Source organism: Gobio gobio, assembly GCF_949357685.1.
Source record: "Gobio gobio genome assembly, chromosome: 11".
Classification (NCBI taxonomy): domain Eukaryota; kingdom Metazoa; phylum Chordata; class Actinopteri; order Cypriniformes; family Gobionidae; genus Gobio; species Gobio gobio.
This window is the reverse complement of record NC_137104.1, coordinates 56,499,426-56,525,193: the sequence shown is the minus strand read 5'-3', so window position 1 is coordinate 56,525,193 and position 25,768 is coordinate 56,499,426. Positions and strand designations below refer to the sequence as shown.

Genomic DNA, 25,768 nt, shown 5'->3' with positions numbered 1-25,768 from the left:
AACTTTACAATTATATAATCATATTTCTACTCAAATTAGTTTTTTTTTAATATAACATTTTGGCTGTCATAGGCTACACGCATGCATTAAATATTGAAGAACATTAAAAATGACAATCAATAGCCTATATAATGGTGTATATAATTAGCAAAATGCTCCTCTCTAGAGTTAATGTTTCTAGCTGACTAACGAGTTTATGGACACTGGATATGGTTTTTCTGAGGAAAATGTGACGTTACATGACATTTTTTACAAGCCATTTTACTGACGCCTTTCTGCGGTTGAAACACTTGAGCTATTCTATGTGACATGAGACAGATTTCGGGAAGTTGTCCTGTATCTTTTAACACTCTTTCAGAAGCTCATTCATGTTTATTTTGCGCTGTTTCTGGTATTAAGACAGAATTAAAATTTTTGGGTGAACTAACCCTTTAAGGACCGTGTAATGGCGTTTTCTGTACAGTATCTATAAATGCTTCAATCATGCAATGCATCGGAATAAATTGTTTCTTTTGTTTCATAACATAAGATTAATGCTGGGAAAGTTAAAGGGTTAGTTCACCCAAAAATGAAAATTCTGTCATTAATTACTCACCCTCATGTCGTTGGACACCCGTAAGACCTCCGTTCATCTTCAGACACAAATGAAGATATTTTAGTTGAAAGCTGATGGCTGAGAAAGGCTTCAGATAGGCCTCCATTGGCATTCAGTACATTTACACTCACAAGATCCATGAAAGGCACTTAAAACGTCGTTACAAAGTCTATCTCACCACAGTGGCTCTACAATAATCATACAATGCGACGACAATAGTTTTTGTGCGCAAAAAAAAATCAAAATAACACCTTTATCCAACTTGTTCTCGACTTCCGTGTGTGCCTCCACGACGCATGCGCGAGAATATGACGTAGCGCCGGTGTTCGTGAATCGATGAAATACACACTTAAGCTCCATTTTGAGCACTACGCCGAGACCTAAAGCACGATCAATGTAGAATCCAACAGCTTAGACACGCGCGTCTTCCTCTGCTCGTAAACAAATCGCTTCTGGGTCATATGTCCGAACGCCGGATCTGCGTCATATTCTCACGCATGCGTCGTGGAGGCACACACGGAAGTCGAGAACAAGCTGGATAAAGGTGTTATTTTGATTTTTTTTTGCGCACAAAAACTATTGTCGTCGCATTGTATGATTATTGTAGAGCCACTGTGGTGAGATAGACTTTGTAACGACGTTTTAAGTGCCTTTCATGGATCTTGGAAGTGTCAATGTACTGAATGCCAATGGAGGCCTATCTAAAGCCTTTCTCAGCCATCAGCTTTCAACTAAAATATCTTCATTTGTGTTCCGAATATGAACGGAGGTCTTACGGGTGTCCAACGACATGAGGGTGAGGAATTAATGACAGAATTTTCATTTTTGGGTGAACTAACCCTTTAACTTGTAGATAAAGATTTGAGATTGATTGTATGAAGGCATCACAAAAAAATCCCGTGCTCTATTGGCACTGCCATTAATAGACAAAGCGGAAGTTGTTTTGCACTCCGTGATAAAGGCACATTTAAATATTTTGCGGGAAACATAAATGTGATCAGTTATGAATGGCGACCACTTGATGTGAACAAATGTAAACTCGCCCTGATTGGCTGATGATCACGGTGAGCGCATGTTAATGCCGGGTGTAAACGCAGCCAGAATAATCACCTCTAGAGATTATTTCTGATAACAAGCAAAATAAATAACAAGTAAATTACATTAGACATACAGTCTGAATGACATTAGACGCTGCTCTCGTATGACTGGATATTTATGAAGCATTTAAGGCTTTTGGTGAGTCGCACACACTGTTTTTGCACTGGTGTCATATTCTCTCTGCTTGATCGTTAATATTTATATCATGTTATCCAAGAATAGTACGTCAAAAATGTGTTTCTACTGAGTAGTGCGCCATACTATCCCCTTGCCAGACCGATAAACAAACATAGACCGGAAGTTAACTTCGGGCCAGGAGCGTAACCGTGGCAACGCCCGATGAAACCGTCTATATGAGTGAGTACATTTTCCAAACCGTGTTTTTATCTTACCCTGGATCACTACGGTACACATATAATAGTGTTTAATCCAGTTGGGGTCGCAGCGCTGCGGATGAGCTCAGTCCCTGCGTCACTCGCCATAGACATAAACAGAGAGAAGTAGATCCGGCTTCAGTGTTCTTCCGCTAGACGCACACAGTTCTGTATTTATTGAGCGCCAGAGCGCCTAAAGTTACTGATCTTGGACAAAAGTCCAATCAGGGTACCCGCGGGACCTTAAAAAGTCTTAAATGTCTTTAAATTCAAAATCAAAATTTTAAGGCCTTAAAAGTCTTAAATTCGCTGAAGTATTGAGTTCTAGGTCTTAAATAATTTTAAACAGGTCTTAATTTTCCTACGTCCATGTAACGCTACTCCATTGCTCATTGAAATGCTCCCGCAATGTTTTAGTGTGTGTGTGTGTGTGTGTGTGTGTGTGTGTTGTTCGTTTTTTCGCTAGTGAGAGACCAACATGCATCTTATATAGCAGTCAATCAGCTTTCGTGTTATTGGCGCGGGTCTCTTTCGGATTGTACCACAGACACATCAAACGGATTTTATTCTTCAGCTTCAGTTCTCCAGTTCTTCCAGTTCACGCGATCGTGAAAGCAAAGGCGAATCTTTCTCACCTGCCATCTCGCATAATGACCAAATAAAAGTATGATATGCCCGATAGCACTAAACAAAGAGTTTAAAAAGGGATGGAAACCCCAAACTCATTCGCTACTGACACACGGACTGATGTCAGACTGGCCGCGGATTCTGCAGGCGTTAGCCGCCTGTCAGCACTCGCGCGAGTGTACCGAATCTAGGCACATTCATAGATATCCATATCTATGGGCTCATTACTGTAGCAATCCAATATAGCCTAGCCTATACCCACCCCTGCCTGTGTCGTTAGTATTAATCACACAACAACAACAACGGGGAAAAACAAACAGTAGCCTACCTAAACTTAAAGCACTGTTTGTATCTGTATATTTAAGTTGTATTTATTTGTCCTATTGTCAAACAAGATTCATGCATTTTGGTTGTTTTATTGCCATGTGTGACTATTGTGCATCTAATATAATGATATGGTAAATGTGGCATCCTAATTATGAAAAAAAAAGAAACATGCACATTTCTGAAAATGACCACCACAAAATCAGTAATTTTGATCTCACAAAAAAAAATGTATATACATACACACACACACTCTACCGGTCAAAAGTTTGCGAACGGTTCGATTTTTAAAATGTTTTTTAAAGAAGTCTCTCCTGCTCACCAAGGCTGCATTTATTTGATCCAAAATACAGCAAAAACAGTATTATTGTGAATAATGTTTTTTTTTTTTTTTTTTACAATTTAAAATAACTATTTTATATTTCAATATATATCTTAAAATATAATGTATTTCTGTGATTCAAAGCTGAATTTTCAGCATCATTGCTCCAGACTTTAGAGTCACATAATCCTTCAGAAATCTTTTTTTTTTTTTTTTTTTTACTTTTTTTTTTATCCATCAAAGAATCCAAAAAAAATGTTTTACACAACTGTGTTCAACACTGATAATAATCGTAAATGTTTGTTGATCATCAGATCCTCATATGAGAATGATTAGTGATTTAGTGAAGGGTCATGTGACACTGAAGACTGGAGTAATGATGATAAACTCAGCTTTGATCACAGGAATAAATGACACTACTATATATTCACATAGAAAATAGTCACAACAGAACTGTCACAATATTACAGCTTTTTGTATTTTTAATAACATAAATGCAGCATTGGTGAGCAGAATGTAAAAACATTAAAAAATCTTTCCGTTCTCAGACTTTTGACGGGTAGTGTGTTTGTATATTAATCCTGGTGGGATTGAGCTATGAGGAAGTGCAAGATTACTAATACTTACTTAATTTTGCAAGTAATTTTGTGATTCTGCATTTCCTTTTGTATGTTTTTTTTTTTAATTGCGTGATATAGGTCTTAAATTTAATTCATAATGGTCTTGAAAAGGTCTTAACAAGTCTTAAATTTGACTTGGTGAAACCTGCAGATACCCTGTCCAATAGACAAGTTGATATTAAGTAACACCATTTTAGCCACAATAAAAAATCAAAAACTACACCAGGGGCCTATACCATGAAGCCGGTTTAGCTGCTAGCCAGATGTGTTTAAGCTTAGTTTGTGCCAATCCTGGGTTTTAGGTGCCATTAAAGTGGTTTGGCTTTTAGCAGTGTTCATCTCTATAGTAACTTACTCTCCATGGCTAACCTGTTCCAGGGCAGGTTATGTTCTGGATAAGAGATCTCAAACTGAAATTGGACCAATCAGCTGTGAGCAAAGTGACACGCCTCTGATGCAATGAAGCCACGCCCCCTTTTTCTTCTCCACTTTAAAGGTCACTATAGCAAATGGTTTTTAAAATCTAACGCGTCTGGCTTTTAACAATGCTTATTTATAATAATAATAATACTTTTGAACGATTTAGATATAATTTATGTAATTATACCCTTATATATTTTAGTTAATCAATCATTAATAGGCACTTAGTTAAAATTAATATTAAGAGCCTATATAAAGGTCATACAAATAAGCTTTAAAATCAATAAATAAAGCGATTAAAGTGACTACATGTGATCTTAAATGTTCAATTCTCTCTATTTATCAACTAAACTAACTTCATAACTTTTACTTGCATTGACGTATAATATATTTCTTTAAGTTATCCTCTTTCATAGACAGCTCTTTTCTTCATGTCTATTTGTTTAAATTCTTAATATTTTTCAATCATGTAATATTCAGCAGAGGAGAGAAGTTAATCTCGCTGCTTCTCTCACGAGAAGTGAATCTCAGTTTCACTGATCCACAGCGTGTGATTGGTTGTTCACTGCTGATGTCACAGCTAAACTCTTAAACTCAGGATCAGAGCCTGAGTTGACGGAGAAAGCTGATGATCAGCATCATGGGACCAACAAAGCCTGAATAGATTGGTTTGGTTTTGTCAACTCAAAACTAATCCTGTAACCCTGAGTTTGTTAAACTGCCATCATGGGACAGGCCCCAGGGGTCCGTTCTTTGTACCTCGCTGGATTTGATTGTTGATGATTTGGCATGATCTTGGGTTGTTTGGTTCTTCGACGCTTATCCTGGACTTGTTGTCATAGCAACAGCTCCGTAAACTCAAACCTGCTCGAGCGGCTTATTTCAGGATTAGATCGCATCTTGAGGTGATACTTAAAATCTGTCCCAGCCACTGCTACTTTATTACAAGAGTTCATTACTGAACCTGGGGCAATAATAATAATTTTAAATAATAATAATAATATACAAATTTTAAATTGTGTATGTATATAATATTATAATGTTGTGTATAATACTATAGACACAGCCACTTGATTGAGCGATTTACTTGTGATATAATTACTTTTTTTATTGGCGGTTTACACACATGTTGTACAGTTAATCTGAGCCATGCATTAATTTAAGTGATGACGGATATTATGGGATGGCTTGATGCGGTGCAGGAGATGCAGAGAATTTGATCTTGACCCTTAAGAAACTTTAATACTCTCACGTTACAAATCTGCTTCAAATTGAATAAAAAATGTAATTACAACATTGAAATAAAAATGTAAGGTGTACAAATACTGTATAAAATCGTTAATATAAATAATTGGTAATCATGTTAAAAAAAAACATTTCTCATTGATCTATTATAACTTTTATGTTGGTTTGGTGGTTTGGCTGTTTTCTTATAAAGGTCCAGATATTCTTGTTTTTTTTTGGTGTAATTTGACAAATTTTTTGCCAGGTGTCTTTTTTAATTATATGATGTCATCATGTTGTCTTGTCCCCAGCCAATCGCTGCTTTACTGATCGTGGTTTCGAGTATCGATGCATCTGCCCTCTTCAGGCGGTTTTATTTTCATATTTGTACTTTGCATGGACATTTTATTTAAAGTATCAAACTTTTAAAGTTTAACTTGTACCTATTTCTAAATTCAGAAACGTATATTTAAAACATTCATACAACATTATTTACCCATGAGCTGCATGTAAATGTGTCTAAACAGCACTTCAGATAGAGCTGCTGTGCCACTTCTGCAGTGCAGAGATTGATCTTTTGATGCTGATTTCATTAGATTGGTAACAGTCTGGTTGTGTCTTATTGCTCTAGCTGAATTTATTGTTTAAATTAACATTTTAAAAACAACTTTTCTATTTTAATTGAAGAAATTGAGAAAAGATGATGCATACATTTAATAAGATTAGAAAACTTTGCTCTTATAATGGTAAACAGGACAAAGATCGTCCTGTAATGGGAAAGTTATAATTGGAATGCGTGTTATTTATCAGAAAGTGCTCCTCAAGAAAAATGTTAGCGTAGAGCTAGGGCTGCCACTAACGTCTATTTTTAGATCGATTAATCAATCGACTACTTTATCGATTGATCGATTCATCTATCGACTACTTTATCTATTAATCGATTAATTTATCGACTACTTTATCAAGTAATCTGTCGCCTGCTTTATCGATTAATCGATTCATCTATCAACTACTTTATCGATTCATCGGTTAGTCTATCAACTACTTTATCGATTAATCGGTTAGTCTATCAGCTACTTTATCGGTTAATCAATTAATCTGCCGCCTACTTTACCGATTAATCGGTTAGTCTATCAGCTACTTTATCGGTTAATCAATTAATCTGCCGCCTACTTTACCGATTGATAGATTAATCTATTGTCTACTTTATCGGTTGAACGATTAATATATCGACTACTTTATTGATTGATCGATTAGTCTATCAGCTACTTTATCGGTTAATCGATTAATCTATCGACTGCTTTATCGGTTGATCGATTATCCTATCAGCTACTTTATCGTTAATCGATTAATCTATCGACTACTTTATTGATTGATTAATCTATCGACTACTTTATTGATTGATTAATCTATCGACTGCTTTATCGGTTAATCGATTATCCTATCAACTACTTTATCGTTAATGGATGAATCTATCGACTACTTTATTGATTGATTAATCTATCGACTACTTTATTGATTGATTAATCTATCGGCTACTTTATCGTTTAATCGGTTAATCTATCGACTAATTTATGGATTTATTAATCTATGGACTATTTTATCGATTAATCGGTTAATCTATCGACTGCTTTATTGATTGATTAATCTATCGACTACTTTATTGATTGATTAATCTATCGACTACTTTATTGATTGATTAATCTATTGACTACTTTATTGATTGATTAATCTATCGACTGCTTTATTGATTGATTAATCTATCGACTGCTTTATTGATTGATTAATCTATTGACTACTTTATTGATTGATTAATCTATCGACTGCTTTATTGATTGATTAATCTATCGACTGCTTTATCGATTATCCTATCAACTACTTTATCGTTAATCGATGAATCTATCGACTACTTTATTGATTGATTAATCTATCGACTACTTTATTGATTGATTAATCTATCGGCTACTTTATCGATTAATCGGTTAATCTATCGACTGCTTTATTGATTGATTAATCTATCGACTGCTTTATTGATTGATTAATCTATCGACTACTTTATTGATTGATTAATCTATCGACTGCTTTATCGATTATCCTATCAACTACTTTATCGTTAATCGATGCATCTATCGACTACTTTATTGATTGATTAATCTATCGGCTACTTTATCGATTAATCGGGTAATCTATCGACTACTTTATTGATTGATTAATCTATCGGCTACTTTATTGATTGATTTATCTATGGACTACTTTATCGATTAATCGGTTAATCTATCGACTGCTTTATTGATTGATTAAGCTATCGACTACTTTATCGATTAATCGGTTAATCTATCGACTACTTTATTGATTGATTAATCTATGGACTACTTTATCGATTAATCGTTTAATCTATCGACTGCTTTATTGATTGATACATTTTTCAACTAAACATCGAAATAAATCTAATTAATAAAATAAATTAACCATTTAAACTAAATTACTGATCGAATTATTGATCTAAAGCCCACACTGTCACTGTATGATAATTGAAATGAACTGATGACATCAGCGTTTTTTCCAGAATGGCTATACAGCTGAATAAAATTATGCTGCATTATTTTCCTGTTTAACACTGTAAAGCTGCTTTGAAACAATCTACATTGTTAAAAGCGCTATATAAATAAAGTTGACTTGACTTGACTTGATAGAATCGACTACTTTATTGATTGATTAATCTATCGACTACTTTATCGATTAATCGGTTAATCTATCGACTGCTTTATCATTTAATCGATTAATCTATCGACTGCTTTATCGGTTAATTGATTAATCTATCGACTACTTTACATTTACATTTAGTCATTTAGCAGACGCTTTTATCCAAAGCGACTTACAAATGAGGGCAATAGAAGCAGCTAGAGCAGTCAAGGTCAACAATATCAAGAATATGCAAGTGCTTTAACAAGTCTCAGTTAATCTAGCACAGAACAGAATTTTTTTAATTTATTTTTTTAAATAAATTAGACAGACAATGAATAGAATGATAAGTGCTATTCTTGATTGATCAGGTGTTGCTGGAAAAGATGTGTCTTTAGACGTTAGATGTGTCTTTAGACGTTAGATGTGTCTTTAGACTACTTTATTGATTAATCGATTTATCCATCGACTAATATTTACATTTAATTTCATCTTCATGTGAATAAACAAAAATGTTTTTTTATATAGTAACACGAAATAAAAACTAATGATAACGCCTGATAGTAAGACTCTCTCTGTCTCCTGTTATAGGCTGGACCAGGACACGCCCCAGGCCACGCCCACTTCCTCCTCCTCTACTCAGGGGGCGGGGTCTCTGTGCTCGCGCACTTACATCACCTTCAGCGACGATGATGCGTTTAACTCCGCCTTCCCGCCGTCGGCCCGCTCCAGCCCGCCGCAGCCCGTTCAGGAGGTGTGTCCCGTTACCCATAAGGCCGCGCTGTACCGCGACCCCGTGACCGACATCCCGTACGCCGACGCCCGCGCCTTCCGCATCGTCCGCGAGGCTTACCAGAAGTACATCGCGGCGCACGGCTTCCCCAACGCCTCCGGGAGCTTCAGCGGGTCAGGGGATGTCAGTGATTCTCCGGCCGCCGGGAACAAGAGCGGCCGGCCCAAAGCCGTCCTCAAGCAGGCCGTGGCCGCCACATAAACACTCCAGCAGGGCTGAGGTCGGACTCTGAGCCGTCTGTGATCTCATGACTTCAGCTGAGCCAGGGATTCTGAGCCGGATCCGCTGATGGAGGACTGGATCTGAGACTGTGACATCACCAGCACCGGGTCACATGGCTCTTCTTTTTGTATTTTTCTAGGTGTTTCGTCAAATAATTGCAATAAAAGCTGAGCAATACATTGTGTTTCTCTCTCTTTCTGTGTTTATTTTGCAATGCAAATGTGCGCTGCAAAAAAAAAAGACGATATTTAATCTTCAAGATACTTTAACACTTAACTTGAGAAGCAAAATGACATCAGATATAAAGACTTTTGAGTTTATGATTAAAACGAGAGCAAATATCGGCTAATGGGGTCAGAAAATACACTTCATTCAAAAAGATGAACAAGGTTAGTTTCTGACCCCATTGGGATGGGATGGATGGATGGATGGATGGAAGGAAGGAAGGAAGGAAGGAAGGAAGGAAGGAAGGAAGGAACGATAGATAAATGGGTGGAAGGATGGATGGATGGAAGGAAGGAAGGACAGAGGCATGGATAGATGGATGGGCGGATGAGTGGATGGGCGGAAGGACAGAGGGATGGATGGATGGATGGATGAGTGGATAGGCAGAAGGACAGAGGGATGGGTGCATGGATGGATGGATGGATGGGAGGATGGATGGATGAGTGGATGGGCGGAAGGACAGAGGGATGGATGGATGGATTGGCGGATGGATGGATGGATGAGTGGATAGGAAGAAGGACGGGGATGATGGATAGATGGATGGACAGATGGATGGATGGATTGGCGGATGGATGGAGGGATGAGTGGATAGGAAGAAGGACAGAGGGATGAGTTGATGGATGGATGGATGAGTGGATAGGAAGAAGGACAGGGGGATGATGGATAGATGGATGGATGGATGGATGAGTGGATAGGCAGAAGGACAGAGGGATGGATGGATGAGTGGATGGGCGGAAGGACAGAGGGATGGATGGATGAGTGGATGGGCGGAAGGACAGAGGGATGGATGGATGAGTGGATGGGCGGAAGGACAGAGGGATGGATGGATGAGTGGATGGGCGGAAGGACAGAGGGATGGATGGATGAGTGGATGGGCGGATGGATGGATGAGTGGATGGGCGGAAGGACAGAGGGATGGATGGATGGGCGGATGGATGGATGAGTGGATGGGCGGAAGGACAGAGGGATGGATGGATGAGTGGATGGGCGGAAGGACAGAGGGATGGATGGATGAGTGGATGGGCGGAAGGACAGAGGGATGGATGGATGAGTGGATGGGCGGATGGATGGATGGATGGGCGGATGGATGGATGAGTGGATGGGCGGATGGGCGGAAGGACAGAGGGATGGATGGATGGGCAGATGGATGGATGAGTGGATAGGAAGAAGGACAGAGGGATGAGTGGATGGATGGATGAGTGGATGGGCGGATGGACAGAGGGATGAGTGGATGGATGGATGAGTGGATGGGCGGATGGATAGAGGGATGATGGATGGATGGATGAGTGGATGGGCGGATGGACAGAGGGATGGATGAGTGGATAGGAAGAAGGACAGAGGGATGAGTGGATGGATGGATGAGTGGATGGGCGGATGGACAGAGGGATGAGTGGATGGATGGATGAGTGGATGGGCGGATGGACAGAGGGATGAGTGGATGGATGGATGAGTGGATGGGCGGATGGATAGAGGGATGATGGATGGATGGATGGGCGGGATGGATGCATGGATGGACGGATGAGTGAATGGGCAGAAGGACAAAGGGATGTATGGATGGAAGGGCGGATGGATGAGCGGATGGATGAGTGGATGGATGGAAGGACAGAGGGATGGATGGACAGGCGGATGGATATTCTTCTTGTTGTTTTAAGCATAAATGCTTAATTTTGTAAATTTGATGACTTCATGTCTTAAATTTCCTTCTTAAAGTAAATGTGTCCTGATTTAAGAGTGTGGTCGTAGAAAACGCAGAAATCTGTTTATACTGCACTAGTCCTGCTCCAGCTTCAGTCTACATCAGGAAACAAACCCACTAATGTGTCATACGGTGTGTTTGGAGTATTGCTGAACGACAGGAACAGAATCTCAGGATCCTGAAGGAATATTTGAAATAAAAACAACACTTTATTAATCTTCAATCAGACCTGAGTCTGTAATACGGCTGCTAAATACAGTGAGACATGAAGAGAAGCAGAAGTGGATGATTTTACTGGTACATACAACTGTACAAACATCCAGTGTTGCTCAAGTTCTCTTTGGGTTTAGTTGGAAAGATCGATGGACGGAAATCATGTTAAAATGCAGAAACAAAACCAAACACTCAAAGGGCTGTAACTCAAGAACGCTTTGGAATATAGACATAAGTTTGGTTTCGTTTTAAAGAAGACACTGCAGATTATTGCTGAAGTGAAAGCAATTCAAAATACTTAAGTATGGAAAAGTTATGGAAGTTTAAATTTACTGTAAATGAAAAATACTGCACTAAATATTTTTTATTTCATAAAATATATATTTTACAAAAATGTTTCACTATAAAATCAAAGCCATATGTCTAACCAAGTTGTGTTCCAAACTTGAAGTTGATATCACACAAATTAAAGTCCCCATTTTTTTTGGGCGCTGTACCAAAAACAGCCACTGGGTGTCATTTAAATTCCATCGATTTTATTTTAATGCATTTTCCTGTAAATTTCTATCCAAATATCACTTCCATCACAAAACAGTCACCAAATATGGACCCTTGAGACTCAGACCTTTCCGACGATATGTGTTTTGTCAAGATTGGAAAAGATTTTGATTAAAATAATTATTGTAATATGAAACATGGCACCGCCCACTAGGGGGAGGAGCCCGCTAGAATAATTTAGAGTACCGTTTCCATGGTAACACAATGTCCGATTTCAAAACAGCTTTCACAGGATGAATTTTGAGTTTGTAAGCTTTCAAATGATACCTTATTTATGATAATTACTTAAATATATGATACGAAAAAAAGGCGATCAAAAAAAGAGCGCCAGGCGTCCCACCAGCGGGACGGTGACAGTTAAAGCGATCATGTTCATAAAGAGATCTGACTGTCTTCTGTGAAACACAAGGACTTTTATATCATCATTTGGGTTCCACAGAAGAAAGCCAGGACGGATGAACTGTAAATCCTCCTCTTGACTGTGAGGTGAAGTGTGTGTTCTCAGTCCGTGTGTGTGTGTGTGTTCAGAGTTTGCCCTCCTCGATCATGCGGTTGAGGCCGGTGCAGATCTTGCTCAGGTTGCTCCTCAGCGTCCCCTGCGGGTCGTACAGGTGTGTGAGCAGCTCCGGATCCGCGTAATGGTTGAACACGTGCCTGATGCGGTCCAGGGATTTGGGCGTCAGGTGTTTCTCCACCAGCTTCAGCAGTAAATCCCGACAGTCCGCCAGCAGCTCCATCATCACAGTCTTATCGAACGTGAACTCCACCTGATGAGAGAGACGCGACACTAGTGCTGTCAGTCGACTCAACAAAACCAATCGCACATTTTTCTGTAATAAATGTGTTTTGCTGGGGCGCTATTCTCATCTTCTGAATGAGTACAGGCTCTCCAGATCAAAACACAGGCGAAGAAGAAGCAGAGACGAGTGATAGAAGCATCAATGTCAATTATATAAACATTAATCAAATGGCTAACGCCAGGGCTGTAGCTAGGGATTTCTGGACCCCCAACGCCCTCCACTCATATCATATACGGTATATATATACGGTAACGGTAGGCCTAGAGATGCACCGATTGATCGGCCAGGGATCGGAATTGGCCGATCCCTGTGTGAGCATACTCACAGCCGCATGCAAACATGCAGTGTTGGACAGTAACAAAGTACTTGAGTACTGTACTTAAGTACACTTTTTGAGTATCTGTACTTTACTGAAGTATTATTTTTTAGGGAAACTTTTACTTCACTACATTTGAAAGACAAATATCGTACTTTTTACTCCACTACATTTCTATCAAGGTCCTCAAAGTCAAAAGTCGTTTCTGTAGCAGTTTTGCAAGTCAGTGGATGATTTTTTTTTTTTTGCAGACAGCCTATTAGTAATCACTTTTGTAGGGTCATATGAAGTTTCCCAAACTTTTTTGAACACTGATCAGTTTATAACAAAATGGAAGAAGACGGTTCCTCGGCACAATGTGTGCACCCATGGCCATACTTAGGAAGTAAGTTTCAGTTCTCTGAAAAGATTAAAGATTAGTTTCGTTGGCAAACTGATGAATGTCTCATAAAATGTAAAAAAATGTAAATGTCTGGGAGAAAGAGAAGCATAGACATATGGATGAATCTGAAAAGCATGATGAAAGAGCTCAGTTCAGTCTGGTTTTTGTGCCTCTCAGATGCCAGAGCACAAGTACTGAATAGAGATTTTTTTCCTGCACGTAAAAAGACCAATAGACCATTTGGAAAGTATTCTTGTCTTCCGTGTGTGTCTCCACGACGCATGCGTGAGAATATGACGCAGATCCAGCGTTCGGGAATCCATGAAATGCACACTTAAGCCCCATTTTGAGAACTACGCCGAGACCTAAAGCACGATCAGTGTAGAATTCAACAGCTGAGACACGCGCGTCTTCCTCTGCTCGTAAACAAATCTCTTCTGGGTCATGTGTCCGAACGCCGGATCTGCTCATATTCTCACGCATGCGTCGTGGAGACACACACGGAAGACAAGAACAAGTTGGATAAAGGTGTTATTTTGATTTTTTTTTGCGCACAAAAACTATTGTCGTCGCATCGTAAGATTATTGTAGAGTCACTGTGGTGAGATGGACTTTGTAACGATGTTTTTAGAGCCTTTTCTGGGTCTTGTGAGTGTAAATGTACTGAATGCCAATGGAGGCCTATCTGAAGCCTTTCTCAGCATCAGCTTTACACTAAAATATCTTCATTTGTGTCTGAAGATGAACGGAGGTCTGACGGGTGTCCAACCACATGAGGGTGAGGAATTAATGACAGAATTTACATTTTTGGGTGAACTAACCCTTTAAGTGAACATAAACAGTTGGGGGAATATCGGATGTGTATCAGTGTATAGGATTTGTGCATTGTGCCTTAAAGTGACAGCAGCTTTGTAAAGAGCGTTGTAACTTTTATACAAGTATTTCAATTAGTTCAAGGTGGTCGTATGCTAGCATATCGGATGGAGCGTCACTGACTGGCTTAAACCACCATGATGGCTATAGCGTGCATTCATACAACAATGCAACAATAATAAAATAATGCATTGATATAAAAAATGAAATTTACTTTTGATACTTAAGTACTTTTAAAAACAAATACTTCTGTAGTTTTACTTAAGTAAAAATATTTTTTTAAAACTTTCACTTGTAACGGAGTAATATTTGACCAGTAGTACTTTTACTTTCACTCGAGTAATGGAGTTGTATACTTTGTCCACCTCTGCAAACATGTCGCCGGTGGGGAAGTTTTTTTCTGTGAGCGAAGAAGACACTAATTATGTTTTATTTGTAAAACTTGTAAGGTTAAAATAAACCGCCGGGGGAACCACCAGAAAAGCGCACAACACGACAAACCCAAGCGGCTCCTCCCGCAGTTTCTCCTGAAGCCGATACGGAAGTGAGTTAAACTGCAGTTCATGGACTGGCCACTAGAGACAGACTCCAGAAGGAGCAGAATCTCATTGAGCTCATGTTAAAATGGCCAACTTTACAGCAGAAGAACACATGTTTACAGTCTGGGACAAACTGTGCTTTTGGTCTGTACGGCTAATGTTGCACTTCATGACGACTGTGAGGGGGGGAATGTTTTTATAACTCATTCGTTTACATTATATAAAGGCTTAAAGTTCTGCATAATTAAGGGCGTGGCCATTTCGAGTGACAGGTGGATAGCCATTTATCTGCTGTTAGTCATCGCGTCACTTAAGCTCCGCGTCCCGCCTCTTTGCCCATTTTCTGTTATCCGGGAGTGACGCGCTGCCAAGATGGCGACAGCCAGCTCGACCCTACTTTACACTTCAAAACTGCTCTTCAGAATCCTATGGGTGACATAACAGACACTATGTCCATATTTTTTTTAAAGTCTATGGACAAACCTAATTAGACACTTAAAACTCAATCACCCGGCGGAACTGCCCAGTTTGAAGAAGGTAGTGAAGGTCAAACGGCTAAAGCTGGCCAGAGCTCAGAGCCAGCCACAGGTCTGCAGCCTCTCATATCTTTCTTCGGTATAAGCAGCGAAAAGACCAAAACAATTATGGACTTCATGGCGCTGGATGACCAGCCGAACGCATAAACCGTCACTTCATGAGAATTTACTGTTTCATTTGGGAAAACTGTCATATCATGAACACAGACACTTAAAGGTCTTCACAGCAACCCGTCAAAATAAAAGTTCGGTTTGAATCTTTTTAAATTGACAGAATATTGTGCTGCTATTGTAGCCTACACTAGATTTAACGTGGTCTCTATGTAATAATAATAATAATAATAATAAAAATGCCTAGATGGTTGATTATTTTTCACTTGATCTTTTTTTATAAACAATGTTAACTTTTAAACAGCATACAGCCTTTAAATGTTTATGTATTATTTACTTATAATGATTATCATCATAAATAATAAACTTAATACATTTAATTCATTTTTTTAAAATGGTTAAATAAATAAAAAATATATAAAAAACATTTAGCTGTGGTACCGAAATTGGTACAGAGTACTGTAAAAATTTTATGAGATTAGTACCGACTACTGTAATTTTGGTACCGTGACATCCCTAGCTGGCAACATTTATTACCCAAAAACTGAACTATTATTAGGAGGAGTATTGTACACTTCAGGTTTGTTCATTCATAGGATCTTTTGACTTTTGTAAGACAAGTAAAAAAGGTCCATTTATAATGTTTTGTTTCATAAAGGAACTGATTTTCAGTTATTTCTACTTCTTTCCAGGCACAGAACACTTATTTTTTGAGAGTTGTTTAAGTGAGAAGATCCTGTTGTAATGTTTAATAATTTATTTTATAATAAAAAAAAAATATTTCTTTGAAAAGAAAGTGGATTTTTGTTTGTGTATGCTGTCAATTATAGTTCTTAGAAAGAAAATCGTAATCGGCAATCGGCCAAGAAAATTGCCAATCTCATTAACAAAAAATCGGAAAACGGAATCGGCCAAGAAAATTGCAATCGGTGCATCTCTAGGCCTGTAAGATATGGGCATGGAGGCTCACATCTGGTGCCGTGCATCTAATAGAGATTTCTTGCAAAATAACTAAACAGACAAATACATAAAAGCAAATAAAGGTTATTGCTTTTACTTATTTTATATACAAAGTTGTATATAAAATATTATATAAAAATGACATTAAGCGATTAATAACTTTGTTTACAGTCATCAAGCAATTATGCAAGACAAACAAATAAAATAACAACAAAAGACAAAATTGATAATTTTTTATTTATAGCAATATAGTCGGCCTATAGAATGTCTTTACAGTCTAACAGCTGAGATACATATTCAGAGATGAAAATGAATGCATTCAAATGTAAAATAAAACCACTGAAGTTTCTCACTGTCTTAATTTTTCTCTCTTTCCTTTTCATGTCATTACTGGTACCCAGATTATTTTTCCTGACATGTTCAGTCAGTTTCACTTCCACTGTAACTTTGCTTCTAATTTCAACTGTTCTTGGATTGGTTCGGATTGGTTCTGTTTACTGGCTGGGGTGGGACTTGTGGTTTTATTGGGTCTCTCTGCTGTTTTCCGCTGATTAAGTTGAAATAATTAATAACCAACAGACTAAACCATTTTTAGAGAGGAGATTTGGAATACTTCTTTACCTAAATTGCATGTTTTTGTGTAGTGTTAATTTTAAAGTCTTAGTCTTTGTGTCCTTGTTAGTTTTAGTCATATTTAGTCATTCACATATCTTTTTTTGTTAGTCTAGTTTTAGTCAAAGGAAAACTTAATATATTGTGTGGTAAAATAAGTTATATAAAATATAACCTGCATAATGTGTGTGCCACAACACCAGCTAACTGGTTGATTTACATCGTAAATGCCTAAAATCAGCATTAGCTAATGATAAGATGGGCACAAATATCCATTTCCATCTTGATTCAGTATGAATTCATATGTATGTAGCCTACTGTACATATAAGGAAGCATAAGTTTGCCTTTTAGCACTATTTTAAACTTTTTTGGGGTTAATTTATATTTGCTTGCATTCTTTACTATTCACTATTATTAACATTTTAACATTTCACAAATTAGTAAGCAGTTGTGATCTGCAATACTTTAAGTAACTAGACTACATGTATATTTATTAAAGAGCCATACAGGCATCAGTAATGGCATTAAAATGAACACTATTATTTTTCCAGCCACAAAATGACTTTAATTCTCCTCTTTGCATTGGAATTCTCTATTTTAACTTTAATTACTACACTAATTGTAATATAAATAATACAAATATTAGAATAAATTTTTTTTAAGTGGTCATTAATGGACCATAATTATTGCACAAATAGTATTTAGTACCAACAGATCTCCTCAAAATATTCAATAAATATTATTGAACTAAAATATAGGCTATTTATTTTAAAAATAGTTAAGGTGTATGGTCACATTTGACCACCAATGAGTATGAGTGTGAGCAATTAGTAAGGAATACCTGAGGGCTAAATACAAGAAAAACATTAACATTAATGTTAACAATGTTGATCTCCATCACTCTCCATAATATAATGATACTGTAAATATGGTTGATGTAATAATCAATGCACACTGTGCTGTACTGTTTATCAAAACTTGCTGCCATCACCTGTATAGTGAAGCTGTTGTCTATCTGCTTAAACCATTCAAATGTACTTAACTTTCGCGCGTTAAAACATCAACAGGAGTCTGAGACCTGTACATGAGCAACAGAAAAAGAGAAACTCTTTCTGAATATTTTGAACAGCTGAATATTCATCTCATGATGAAAAAGTAGAGACGATTGTAGATGAAAATGAAGAGAGATTTTATCTTAGTTTTTATTTCATGCAAAAATTTTTAGTCTTGTCCTTTTTCGTCAACAATAATGCATGTTAATTTAGTCTTAGTCTGTGTTTTTGGACATCGGTGCAGTCTAGTCATCGCGTCTCGTCTCGTCTTAGTCATGAAAAAAAAGGTAGTTGACGAACATATTTAGTCTCGTCTCGTCTGACGAAATTAACACTATTTTTGTGGTTTTCATTTAACTATCAGGCATACAAATGTATATATTATAATGATTCATAAGAGTAGAGGAATATATTGCATAACTACTGAATTTAATGGGGATGATAATTGTCACCACCTTTCACCCCACTAGCGATGGCCCTGATCATCACTCTGAATCACATCTGGATGTAGTAAGACGTCATTTTCTCAGTTTTTTTACTCAAAATGTTGCTTTTTCATGAAGCTTATACCCACAAGTGTTGATGAAAAAGAAAGCATGGAGCTAGAATAAAATGTGTTTGTTTAAAAGCTTTGGAGGGTTTGTGCTTTTGATTTATTGCATGTTCAGATATTCATACAACTAAATATCCTGGGGGCCATGAAAATTGTCTGAAAATGATCAAATGCAGGCGGTGGCTGGATACTTTTTGTTTTAAACGCTGGCGGGGAAAGAGTTAATCATGATTAATTGCACCAAACGTTAATATTATTTATTGTATAATTTCATACACTGCAAAAAATGCTTTTCTTATTTAGGATTTTGTTTTGTTTCCAGTCCAAATATCTAAAAGTTCTTAAAGCAAGGTGATTCTACTAGATAAGTCAAATTACATAAGAAAATGATCAAGATTTAAGTGAGTTTTATCTTAAATCAAGCAAAATGATCTGCCAGTGGGGTAAGAAAATAATCTTGTTTCTGTTTTTGACAGAAACAGGAAAGATTCAAACCGAAACAAGATTATTGGGTAACACTTTAGAAAACTGTTCTCTCATTGATGATTAACTCACAAATGAGTAACACAATATTAACACCCTAGTAACTACTATTAACTAACAAGAAACTCTGAGTAGTGAATTAGTAATGACACTCAGATGAATGTGGTAGTTCAGTATTAGCAAATCAATAACTCACTGTAAAAAGAATATTTAAAAAGGAAGTTACCTGGTTGCCTTAAAATTTTGAGTTCATTGAAATTAAAATTTTGAGTAAATACAATTAACATTTTTAAGAATCGACATCACCCTTTATTCAAATATTATTAAAAGATTTTGTAAGCATATTGTGTAATTGTGCTTTATTTGTAATAATGCAGAGAAACATGCCAAATTGTGCTATTTTCATGATTTATCACAACTTTTTATTTATTTATGTGGTTCAGATACAATAATATTTTGAGTTTCTATTTATTAAACCAATTTCCTTCATTGTATTAACTCAAATTTTTAATTTCAATTAAGCAACCAGGTTACTTACTTTAAGTTAAACCAACTTTTTTTTTTGCAGTGTAAGAACTACTACGTACAGATGCATAATTAACATGAATAATGCATAATGTATTATTAATTCTAAATTGAAGGTAATGGTAACCCAGTAGTAATGACTCAAGTGTTACTACATCCTTCAGAAGGAACTACTAATGATTTGGATCAGTATTATAAAGTGAAGATCTTAATAACTCTTTAGTAATGACGGAAGTCATTATAATCTTTAGAGGTTTTTTTAAGGTTTTAGATAATAACGCTTGAGTAATTACTTGTAGGTTACCATGATCTTCACTTTATAATACTGATACAAATAACTATTCGTTCCTGTAGAAGGATGTAGTAACACTTGAGTCATTACGAAAACCTTACAAAGCGTCAAGCGTTTACAATAACTTCAGTCATTACTAGAGAGCTATCATGTTTTTCACTTCATAAAACTGAAACAAATCATTAGTAGTAACGGGATGTAGTAACACTTGAGTCAATACTACTGGGTTACCATTACCTTCACTTTAGAATTAATTACACATTACTGACATTAATTATGAAGCTGTAGTATATAGTAGTCCTCTGTGAAGTATGAAAAAAAGTAGTTATTGATTAGCTAATAGTGAACTACATTCAACTGAGCGCTATTACTAACTCATCTATTAATCAGAGCTAATTGTTAGTAGTAGTTACTAGAGTGACTCATTAATGATGGATCTGTATTATAAAGTGTTACAGATTGTTTTCTTACACCATTGGCAGATCGTTTTGTTTTGTTTTAAGCAAAAACTCATTTCATTTTGATTTTATATTCCAGAAAACAAGAAAATATATATATTTTACTCATTTTACTTATGTAGTAAATGCATCTTGATTTAAGAACGTTTAGATATTTAGGCTGGAAACAAGACAAAAAATACTAAGTAAGAAAGGCATTTTTTGCAGTGTATGAAATGTAGAAACAACACAAAGACGACAAAGCTCAAAACAATTATAGGCTACTTGTTGTAATCTACTCCGTGAGACCTTTCAAATGACATGATATGACACATGACTATCTGAGCTGTATGATTTTTGGACATATTACAGTAGGCTACATAGTACAAAAAATAGTTAATAAATTATTATCTTTTTATCAGCAAATAACTCAGCACTACTTACAAGTTACTCAAATTAGCTAAATGCATTGTAAAGTTTACTTTAAGATTTCAAACAACATATTTTGTGCTGATCAAGGCAGTAGTTATGAAAATTATTATTATTAAAAAAAATTGTAGATAGGTGGTGCCCGTGGGCGGTACACTCCGGTTTATAGGGACGACTCGGCACTCGTTAGGAGTTGATCAAAATGGGGCATGTACCACCGGCACTTCGCGTTTAAGGTGTTAAGATGCGTTTTGGTCGATCGGATCACAAGTAGACGAGGGAAACACATTCCTGTCATTCCAAATTTACTAAACAGGGCAAATTAGCATGAGAGCGCAATTCCAAAAAAGAGCAGATGGGATTGTAAAGTTCTGTGCATGATCTACTGAACAGACGGATCATCTACCCGTTAGCATCAGGTTTAAGACATGCTTTTGTTGGGTGTTAAATAATGCTGCAAACACCAGTGAATTGGCGAAAGCAAACCTTAGTACAGGGGTCGGCAAGTAAGTTTGGCATCGGGCCAAAAAACAAACAAATCGCCAATAGATCACTCTGAAAGTGATTCCTGTTATCCTTACAGTTGTGGCGTGAAATCTGCTATGTTTTTACATCATCCTTGATGTGAACGGACCGTTTGAAAAGAGTAACACAATTTTTCACTTAGGGCCCTTTCACACTAGAGATGCTCCGATCAGCATTTTTGGGGCCAATCACCGATTACCCATCACCAAGATCATGATCTGCCGATTGCCGATCACAGAATGGCAGGGGAATGGCAATCTTTTATCTATAATCTTGCAGAGTTTGCACCATTTGTAGAAATGAAACTAACTCTAAATTAACTGAGTCAAGATCTTGAAGAACCACCAAGTGTTTATTTTAAAAAATGAGATAACTTAAGGCTACTGTAGGCCATCTTTCCCAAATAAATGTATATAATAAATGTATATAATTATCTCACCTAAATATTTGATCATGCAGTGCATTTTTGTTTTTAAAAACAATTTTTCAGGTAGGTCTAACATTAGTATTGAGGTAAGAAATACTAAAGACATTTAATAAGAAATCAAATGTAAATTAATATTGGTCTTCCCTGAATAAATTAAATTAGATTAATCCTTACACTTGCAAAAGTTAGTCATTCAAGTGCAGTGAGTGTCATAAAGGTTCATCAAACAACACAAAACAAAGAGAAACTCAGAGACAGCAGCAGTTTATTCGACAGCTGTCACTTTAAGAGCGAACACGGATACGGTTACAGTTGCACAAACGTTCACTCGCGAGTCACGACGGGGTTTACGTGCACACTCGTCAAGACGGTACTTTAGTACATACATTTGTGTGTATATGACCATTTCAGCGCAATTTGTACTCGCAAGCTTTTTGTAAGATGGCCTGTGTGTGTGTCTCTCCAGACCGTGCGCGCGCACGCTGAGTGGTTCGAACACTGGCAAGACTTAAAAATAAATGCAAATGATAAACTTTAGTGACGATGCGACACTGCCTCGATTGTGCAAAGTGGCAAATCCTGTGTCAACTGTGCATCTCGATTTTAGTGCAGATGCGCTGACGTGAAGCCATTTGAGCATTTTGAGGGAAAGAGAGAGAGCGCGCATGCGGTGATTCACGCGCGCTGTTTGTGAACTTACATCCCACAGAAAGTTTTCAAATGACTGCGTAAGTTATTTAATATAGAAATATGAATTGTACCTCACCTTCAGCATTATAATTATTTTACCCGCGCTGGAAAGAGAATGAGACGGTGTCGCTGCATATCATGCCCTCGCTCTCACGGCAGGTGCGGTTTTTTCAGCATGCGATCGGTTCATGAGATCGGCCTTTTTAGAGACCGCCAATCAATCATCCCAAAGCGATTATCGACCGATCGAGATCGGTTGCCGATCAATCGGAGCACCCCTATTTCACACCTACCTTGGTCCGGATTTTCAGACTTTCCAGTTTAATCCGATCAAAATGACAGCTGTGAAACCTCCCCCTGACCACGACCCGGACCAAACAGATGAAATTTGGCCCGACGAAAAGTGTCTCGATCAGGATCAAACTGAACAAAGGTTCGGGTCGTTTCTAGTGTGAAAGCATTTTCTGTATGGTTCGGACTTTCAGACCATTTACAGGAAGTTCCTGTTTTTGTTTAAATATTATAATGTTATTTTTTAAATTTAATCTCGGCTATATTGATTCTGAAAATTGAAAAGATGCGCAATATATCAGAAGACAGAAGGACAGAAATGATTTTGACCACTTTATTAAGTTTTGTTTTGTAGAAAGCCTTTCTTTAAGGTGAGTTTCGTTTAGTATAAATTGTATATTAAGCCAATTGCCTGGATTTAATAAATAAAAACCAAAACTAACCGAATGTATCAAATGTCGGATCAGACATTTTTAAGGTGTGAAAACGCCCTTAGTTTGCAAATTTCCCCACATATTTCAGTTTTCAAACATTTCACAATAATATTCCTTATTTTAAAAGGCCCATTCACACACACAAACATTCAAATTCTAAGATGAACATTGACAGCCAATCAGAATCCATCCTGCATTAAAGAGTTGCCAGGGTGTTCTGGGTGGTAACTATGGTGTTCTGAGCAGTCACTTCCTGTCTAGTGTGAAATGCCACCACGAACACCGCAGGATGAAGCACACGCTGAACTTTAAGAGGTTTTACTAGCAGTAGTAGTACTAGTGATGCTTGCCTTGAGAGCACTAATCAATCATAATTCATCAGTGATCATGCAAACATTATTAATATGTGTAATACTGCACCTCCTGGAAGCTAATGGCCGTCATGGCTCCATGATGCAGCTTCTTCCTGAAGTCCTGTGCCAGACTCAGCTCATCCGCGCTGAACTTGTCGTGTCGGAACAGAACCCCCACCTTCACGGCGACCTTGATCATGTTCTTCACCACCTTCTGGGCCTCGGCCCGGTTCCCCGAGTGCTCTTTGGAGACGCGGTACAGCTCATCCAGGACCTCGCTGCTGTTGTCGTCGATGAACATGTGAGCCATGGACTTGCTGGCCATGTGACTGAGGATCTTCTTCTGGGCCTTCATGGCCATGTCCTTGGAGCTGAACGCCTCCATCCCGCGTCCTGTGCTAGAGAACGGACGGACGCAGACATACAGTGTGTGTTTACCTGCGTGGTGCAGTCGGAGGAGTGTGTCGAGTGTTTGAGGAAGTGGCGTCTTCCGCTGTGTGACTGAGAGAGGAAACAGTGTGATCGGAGAAGATATGTCACTTCTGCTTTCTGTCTCTCTCACACACTTAGAGTTTCAGACTCTTGAGAGACTTTCAGACCATTGGAAGTGTGACAGTAAGAACACAAACTAACCTAAAGCTTCACCTCTAAACTTCAGATCCATCTCGAGCCGAACACACACGAGGCAGTGAAGAATCACTCCAGATCTCTCTGATATCTGTGTCTTCACAGCAGCAATGAGATTCAAACAGAAAGCTTCACCCAGTGAAGAGCAGAGGTTTACAAACCGAGGTCTGAGGCCCTCAGGGTCTGCAAGAGAGAGCTGGAGGTGCTTTAGAGAAAGGACGGTTTAAATTTTTTTTAAACAACAACAAAAAAACGAATATGAAAAAACAAAATAAATGTTTTTGATTAAAATCCATATTTATTTAAATAAATATATTTTATTAAAATTAATAAGTACATTAAAATGAAAAATCTTATTTGTAATTAAAATTTTGTTAAAATAAAATAAATAAATAAAATATTCTTTGATTAAAATAAACTGCTCCAACAAATAATATAAACAGAATATTATGTAAATAAACAAAAACATTAATGATTAATTAAACATTATAATAACTTTAATAAAAAAATTGTTAAATAAAAATGATTTCAAAAATAATACAATTAAAACGATTAAATGTATTAAAATTTAAATAATCGATTACAATGAATACATTGATTAAAACAAATAAAATGTAATGTAAATAAATAACTAAAGACCAACCTAAAATTAATAAATTGATTAACACAAATAATACAAATTCTATGTAAATATAAAATAAATATTCTTTGATTAAAATAAACTGCTAAAACAGAATTTTATGTAAATAAACAAAAACATTTGATACATAAACAATAGAACATTATTATAATAACTTTGATTAAAAATGTATTAAATATTTTTTTAAATAAATAATACACTTAAAATTATTAAATGTATTAATCATTGATTACAATTTAAATAATTGATTTATATGAATAAATTGATTAAAACAAATACAATTGTTTTAAGTAATAAAAAACATTTGATTAAAATAAATAAAACCTGATTATAATAAATAACTGATTTAAAAGTTGATTAAATAAAAATTATTTGAATAAAATGAATAATTTGATTAAAATAAATAGAACTTGATGTAATTATAATTAATAATAATTAGAATAAAAAGTTATTAATAAATAAAGCTATTAATATTATTATTAATCAATTTAATAATAATGGGTTCATAAATTTGAAAGAGGTAAAGTAATGTTTAATTCAATAATTAAAGAGGTAAAGTAATGTGAGCTGGTTTAAAGGTGGGGTAGGTAAGAATGATCTAAAACACTTTTGTCCAAATTTGTTTAAACTTTCTTTATATGTCAATACATAATTAAAATTTAAGTACTCTGAAAAAGAGAGTATAAAAATCGAGTGACTCTAGACTTTTTAATCTGCAATAAACACCGCTCATTATTTTCGTTCGGGCCGAAACAAGTGATTGGCTTGGGCGACTGTCACTCTCTCTCGTTGCCATGGCTACCGCCGCTTTTGCTCCAGGATCCGCCCACATGCACCCCAGTGTTGCCAAGGGCTACTTCAAACACTGTTGCCGCCGGCTGATTTTC

The 25,768-nt window shown here is 36.8% G+C and overlaps 2 protein-coding genes across 2 annotated transcripts in view; one reads left to right on the top strand and one right to left on the bottom strand.

Annotated features, from left to right (window-relative positions):
• The window catches only part of vps72a (vacuolar protein sorting 72 homolog a), a 52,402-nt gene extending 42,924 nt beyond the window's left edge, over positions 1-9,478 (top strand). Inside the window, exon 7 of the mRNA XM_079828346.1 lies at positions 8,878-9,478. Coding sequence (XP_079684472.1) covers positions 8,878-9,280 — 403 coding nt within the window. The 3' untranslated portion in view covers positions 9,281-9,478. The remainder of the gene's footprint in view (positions 1-8,877) is intronic.
• A 1,928-nt stretch (positions 9,479-11,406) lies between these two features.
• tnfaip8l2a (tumor necrosis factor, alpha-induced protein 8-like 2a) lies at positions 11,407-24,386 on the bottom strand. Its single transcript, XM_079828383.1, has 2 exons — positions 23,682-24,386; positions 11,407-12,760 (listed from the first exon to the last, which is right to left on the bottom strand). Exons 1-2 carry the CDS (start codon positions 23,997-23,999, stop codon positions 12,518-12,520), a joined length of 561 nt encoding a protein of 186 aa, XP_079684509.1. The 5' UTR covers positions 24,000-24,386; the 3' UTR covers positions 11,407-12,517.
• Between the last annotated feature and the right edge of the window lie 1,382 nt (positions 24,387-25,768).